General features: G+C 37.3%; 1 protein-coding gene across 1 annotated transcript; it reads right to left on the bottom strand.

Moving 5' to 3' along the window:
• Positions 1-783: 783 nt before the first annotated feature.
• On the bottom strand, positions 784-5998 carry LOC119264964. Its single transcript, XM_037543990.1, has 4 exons — positions 5959-5998; positions 5469-5866; positions 1633-1809; positions 784-915 (listed from the first exon to the last, which is right to left on the bottom strand). The coding sequence occupies exons 1-4, from the start codon at positions 5996-5998 to the stop codon at positions 784-786; spliced, it is 747 nt and encodes a 248-aa protein (XP_037399887.1).
• Between the last annotated feature and the right edge of the window lie 868 nt (positions 5999-6866).

Genomic DNA, 6866 nt, shown 5'->3' with positions numbered 1-6866 from the left:
ACACTACAAAGACAAGATATTTAATATTCAAACGGATAAACTTTATTGTTTGCAAAAAACAAAAAAATACATGTGTGAGTGCCTGAAATCTCTGTAAAATGGCAAATCTGCTCCATTTTAAGGCAAAAATCATATTACCCTAAAAGGTAAACAGGCTGTTTTAATATTTCTGTAAAAGTAATTTAAGGAAATGTACAGAGGACTTTAAAAATGACATTATTGAAGTCACATTGATGTTTTTTCCCTTTTTTTCTTGCTTTCTGCTGCTGGGGTTTCTTATTTTGTCAGCCTAGTGTTCTTTGGTATTTGTTAACTTTTTCAGAGAAAGAATAAAAGATCTCCAGCTGCTGACCCCGCCTCCTCTGTACTCCTTCTGCCTACACCCTCCAGGGCACTACACATATGAACATCGAACAAGAGAATTTGTTTTCATTTTACTTATTTATTTTATTATTTTTTTTAAAAGGTTAAATGATATAGTGTATATCACACTATGTGTGAATTTTGTAGAGCTGATTTTGGAATGTGTCATGAAAAGACAATATGCAGGAAAAAAAAATTAAAGCAGACTGTAAAGATTAGAACTAACTGATGAAAGGTCTAAAACTCCAGAAACATATGTCCTGACCCTCAGCTCTGACTGACCCTTCAAGGACTGATTTTCATTAAAATTTTGAAAATAATAGCAAACTTACAGGCACACACACTGCCTGTAAGTGCTACATGCATTTCTTGTCATCAGTGTGAGCTGAGCTGATTATGTTTTTGTTGGAGTTGTGAGTGTTATGTAGTCACTGTGGGCTGCAGAGCGCAGTAATACACAGCAGAGTCACTCACACTCAGCTTCTGGATCATCAGTGGAGCTCTTCTTGTGCTGGAATTGAGTTTGGAGTGAAATCTCTCTGAACTCTGCTGCTACATCTCCAATGTTTTCGCTCTTGAAAGATGGAACAGGTTACACCTGTGATATATGTTGATGTATCTCCCCCTGTACTCTCAGCACCTTTTTTTGGTTATTTAAGAAATATTACATCCTACTACTTTTGGATGTTTATGAGAAATACTAGAAAGTGCAGAATACGATAAACTCGTGTTAACAGCATAAATAATAATCCAGGCCACTCATTGAGGTATAATGAATTGAAACAAATGGTCGGTGGGAGTTTAGGCTTTGGTAAGGCCATAGAACAGTTAAAATGCTTTTTCTCTCTGATTTAAATGGCTGCCTCAAGAGACCAATCAGATTCCTTCCCTGTAGATCAGAGTCTGACACTGCTGCAGAGGAGATTGACAGATTGAAGTACAGTTTAATCACCTGTGTGTTTATAAACTCTTGTCATCTACTCAACATTAGTGGTGAGATTTTAACCACAATATGATGCACATACACCAATTGCCTACTTCATTAATACCCCTTCCTTGTATCATTGCTCACTTTATCATCTCCACTTACCAAATAGGAGCACAATGTATTTTCATTGAGGTTTATATGCACTGGGCTGACTGAGTTTAATAAAGTATATGTGAACCTTTTGGAATTGGTTTAAAGTGTTTTAAATGTGCATTTGAATATATTGTATCAAAGGCTGGCCAACACCACTTGCTTGTCCCAGGCAGATTGTGTTTGTGTACATGAGTGGTTCTCTGCTCCAGATCTGAGGACCCACTGTCCTGCATAATTTCCTGCTCCAACATGACCCAGCTGATGAAGAGCTTCATAATTATCTGATGAGCTGTGCTGTGTAAGGGTAAGGACACCGTGCAGGACAGTAGAAGCCCAGGGCTAGAGCTTAGAACACTGATGACCATCTATGACATCCGAGGGTCTTTATTCAGACTAGAGGAATGCCTCATCCTCTTGGTGGCAGTATTGGCAAGATTATTGGAGCAGAGATTGCTTGTTAAATTCCGTCTCCTTTCTAAGCTACAGCCTGAGTCTGAAAGTAAATCAGATGGAGGAGAATGAAGAGCTGACAGTCCTGTTTGGCTCATTTCAACAATGGTAAAGGAGCTACAGTGCTTATTGGGTTTCACCAGCTGAAGTCAATTTTTTTTTTCTGCAGTCCATTCTTAAGGAGGGACCTTTTTTGTTGCACAGAATTAGAGAACATTCACTGACCAGTGTAGGCCAATTAATAGACAGTTTGGAAAAAATGAAATGTTAAAAGGTTCAACACTTATGTGTGTGTAACTCTTTGATTATGGAGACACATAATATTATCTTTTAGATTTTTAATTCATTTCTGTCTGTAACTCTGAAAGGGTGTGCATGTGGGCACAATGAAGTAAATACCCTCACAGTGTAGTAAATTGACCCTCTGGGGTCCACAAACTTGGCTGCACATCAAAGTCAATGTTTATTTATATGTTTCGCTATCTTAGCAATGAGACAATATAGAAATATGCTTCAAACTTTTTCTAAATCTGTGGAGTCGCCCTTTCCATTCCATCTTATCACAAGATTATACATGACTCACAGCCAGGGTTATGAGGCTATGAAGAGAGGTTGAGAAACACATCATCTGCCTCTCACTGTGTGTAATTAGTGTATTTGAGGTGTCCACATGAGTGAATTCAGCTTAATGCACTGATATTGCCAGTCAACAGATCTAAATCTAACTGATCTAAACACAAACAGTGAAGATATACTGAGACTCTTCAACACCTTATTGAGTCCTGATTATTTCAGGCTGTTCTGAGTGCAAAATAAATTGAATTATTTGGATGGCACTCAAAATAATCTTATTTAGTTATTGTAAAATAACTCTATGAGAAACATGAGAATGTAGTAGTAGGGCTGTAGATGTAACATGAGGTGATAACTGCAGTAAAAATGTTATATTTGTGAAGAAACTTTTCCTTGGCCCTCAGAAAGGTTTGTTTTTAGATTTTGTACTCATTTTGCAATAACATTAGTAACTTGTTGTTGAGTCAAGAGCTTTATGAATAGTGAAACACAAGATGAGTAATTTTGTAATTTATGCCCTGTCTTTAAAATCTTAGATTAGTCGAGGCACAACTGATGCATATAACACTTGACTAGTCATTTTCACTTTCATGTCTTCAACAGCAACAGCAAATCTATTGACATAGTGCTGACATAATAAATCCCTATATAATCCATCTTTGTATTTTACAGTACTGTAAAAACATTTTATTTGTGAGATAAAAGACTCTTTCTACAGTTATTAGAACTCCATGAATAAGAGCTCCATCCAGTTAGAAACAGGCCTTTTGAATGCACTGAGTGAGGAGTCCTGTGGGCCATCCAGTCCCTACAGCACTCCTTCTTCAGCTTGACAGCCTCCCCCTGTCCAAGAGGGGATTCTTGTGTTACCACTCTGAAAGGCACCAACCAGCTTTTGGCCACAGTTATGCCTGGCGGGTTCCATGATGGCGGTTTTGAACAGGGTCCATTCCAACTTAATGTCCCCTACCTCTGGAACACAAGGAAAGCTCTCCAGGACTTAAAATCATTCCGAACAGGGGTCTTTCCCAGTCATTCCCAGCACACCCTCACTATTCGCCTGGGCCGACTGGGTCTGACCACCAGTCTTCCTTGCCATCTGATCTAACTCAACACCAGATGGTGACCGGTTCGACAGCTCAGCACCTCTCTTCACCCAAGTGTCCAGATCACATGGTCTCAAGGTAGAATAAATGACAACAAAGTCAATGATTGACCTTTGACCCAAGGAGCTCTGTTACCATGTACACTTGTGAATGTCTATGTATTTTAACTTTGTATTCACTATGGACAATCCATGAACAGCACAGAAGTCCAAAAACAGTTCATCATTCAGGTTTTGAGCGTGAGTTCCAGGTGCGAGTTCCAGGTCTCTCAGTCATTGACAATGTGAGGCAAGTCTCCCAGCAAGACTATGGGATTTATAGATTTCCAGAACCCTGCCCACTCGCTCCAAGAAGGCTGAATACTCCGAACTGCTGTTCTGTTCCTTAAGCACACACAACAGTCAAAATTTTTATCTCTGCCATTTTTAATTTAGACTGAGGCCACCCTCTTGTCCACTTTGACAAACTCAAACTGCACGGCAACCAGGGACTTGTGAGTATCCCCACACCCACCCAGCACCTCTCACCCTGTTGCCAATCATGACAGATTTGCTAAGTAGCCCAGCAGGTAGAAATCAGTAATGAAATCAACTATTTAAGAAAAAGATAAACATTTAAAAAACAAAAAACAAAATGAAAAAAACTTCCACAAGATTTCCATTACACACCTCTGGCTATAAAATTTACAATGCAAATGAGGCACTGAACTATTTTCTGGGAGAGCATGCATAACTAGCATGCATTCTGAAACTTTTTTTTTTCAGAAAATTGTACTGTATTTCCTGTATTTCAGGACTGTACATTTTGTGTGTGTTGGGTATGTTAATGTATATTTCAGTGACAACACCTGAAGATTCCAACATGAGGTATAACAAAGTTTTGGAGCTGGTGAAAAAAAGTTTGAAGCCAGAAGTGGAAAATAGAAAAGGAATCCCTTGACATTAACAAAAAGTAAGTGCATTGGAAGAGTTTGAAAATCTGAAACATTCAAGTGTGACAAATATGCAAAAAATAGAAGAAGGTACAGCACTGTACTTCTAAGGGTGAGGGGAGGGTATTTATAAATAAAGCAAAAATGTTTGAAAGTTAGATAAGTTAGACAGCTATCTATTGCTTTCAAAATCTAATTAAATTAGTTTGTATTTATTTATTTATTTTTTATTTGCATTTCATATACTCTTCTAACTTCTGGCTTTGTAGTAATTCTAGGTTTGCTAAGGTGTTGCTAAGACATTGTTATATGTGTAAATTACAAGGGTGTTGCTAGTGTGTGTGTGTGTGTGTGTGTGTGTGTGTGTGTGTAGGTGTGTGTGACTTTGGATAGTAGGATTATTGCGAAAGTTGAGGTTTACAGTCTTTCTGCCAGGCACCTTTTACAAGCCTGTTGCAAAAAAGAAAAGATGAAGGCAGAGTGCATAACTTTCTAATAGTAATAGTTGAGTGATGATGTAAATACGATTTGGCTGAATATTGTGTTTAAATATTACCTTGGAACTGTGTTTATTTAATAGGGCATTTATTGGACTACATCTGTTTGTACTTGAGTATAGATTGTTTGTATAATTAAAATCATATCTCCGTACAGAATTTCAGAATAGCAGAGTATTTTCTCTGCAATGCTACTTATTATACCCTTTATACCCTTTATAATTCCCTTCTAAAACAACTCAGCCCGTGCTCTCGCAAAAGTCTGTGCACACCACTACCAAGATTTCTAACCTTATTTCAACTGCTAACAAGAGGAAACTTATTCAGGCCTTTGTTTCACTGAAAGAGCAGCTTGATTTTCAACATTTTTTTCCTTCCTTCTTTTTTTTTTTGTGTATGTGTGTTACCACAAAAGGCATTTCAGAGACAGCATAATATGAGATAATATGTTATGGTTTGGATGTTACTTTAATCTCCTGGTGTTCAAAGGAAACAGAAGGTGTGAGAGTTTTTGTAAAGCATCTCAGAGACTTTGTATCACTGGGCTTCTGAACTTCAACACTGAGAACACAGTAGTAGAGAGCTGTATCTGCCAGTCTTACTTCTTTCAGACTGAGCTCAGTGGATAATCTCAATGCAGTAGACTCAAATCTACTGTCTGCGGTGTCATCATAACCACTCTTTGATCGGGCCCCTCTATACAGTAAATATTGGAGAGCTCTGTTAGGATACTGTCTGTACCAATAGAGCCAAACAAAATCACTGCTTGAGTCATAAGAGCATTTCAGTGTAACAGATTCTCCCTCTTTTCCAAAAACATCAGTCCCTTGATCATTTGGTCCAACTTGATCAGCACCGAACACACCTGAATAAAACATAACATTGAAAAAAATATGAATAACTCTAATGAAATTCAGATATTTTTAATATTTCTAAGCTCATCTTCACAGTAAGTACCTGATGCGATGATGAGGATGATGAGGAGGTTTCTCTTCATTGTGAATATGATCAGATGGAGTCAGTAGTGTGTTTAAGCTCTCAGTGCTCTAATGCTGATCTGTGTGTTAGTGTGAGTCTCTCTGAAGTGAGTGCAGTTATGAGAAGCTACAACAGGAAAGTCCTGCTCTGAGGAGCTGCTCCACTGAGCTTTCTGTCTTTGTAGAAGAACAAATGCAGGACAATTAAAATAAACTGCTATGAAAGTCTCAAATGTTTCACTACTAAATAACAGGTGATGAACATAGAACAGCGATTTGTAGCCAAGAAAAAATACTTTGACAAAATACTCTTCTGGTTTGAGGAATTTCACATTAGTATTTCCTGGTGTTTTTACATCCAGTCACTGGAACTTTGACCCACTATAGTCAACACAATATTCACTTTAACAAAGACGACTAAAACAGAATTTTTCTGATTGAAACATGAAATCTATTGTGAAAAAGTTGAATATTTAACAGTGGCATTAAATGGTACATGAGCTTTATCATCACAAAAGAGAATTTATTAAAGTATTAAAACAAGAATATGTCAGTTAATTCTTGGCTAGTTCTTTGTGTTTGGAGTTGAATACATTTTTTTAAACTACATGTTTATATATGATAGTTGAATGTGTTGATGTTAAAATGGCTCTCAGGACTCACACATTGTGCATCATGCTGTGCAAAATGTACATAATTTCAGTGATGTGCAAATCATTTAAACCATGTATGTAATTGAAAAAGTACAAAGACAACAAATCAAATGTTGAAACTAAGAAATTTTATTGTTTTTTGAAAAATATATGCCCATTTTGAATTTGATGCCAACAACACATTCTAAAAAAGTTGGGACAAAACAGTTGGGACAGGGGCCTGTGTATCTCTGTT

This window comes from Pygocentrus nattereri, chromosome 2 (genome assembly GCF_015220715.1).
Source record: "Pygocentrus nattereri isolate fPygNat1 chromosome 2, fPygNat1.pri, whole genome shotgun sequence".
Taxonomy (NCBI): Eukaryota; Metazoa; Chordata; class Actinopteri; order Characiformes; family Serrasalmidae; genus Pygocentrus; species Pygocentrus nattereri.
The sequence above is the reverse complement of the archived record's forward strand: the minus strand, read 5'-3'. Positions and strand labels throughout refer to the sequence as shown.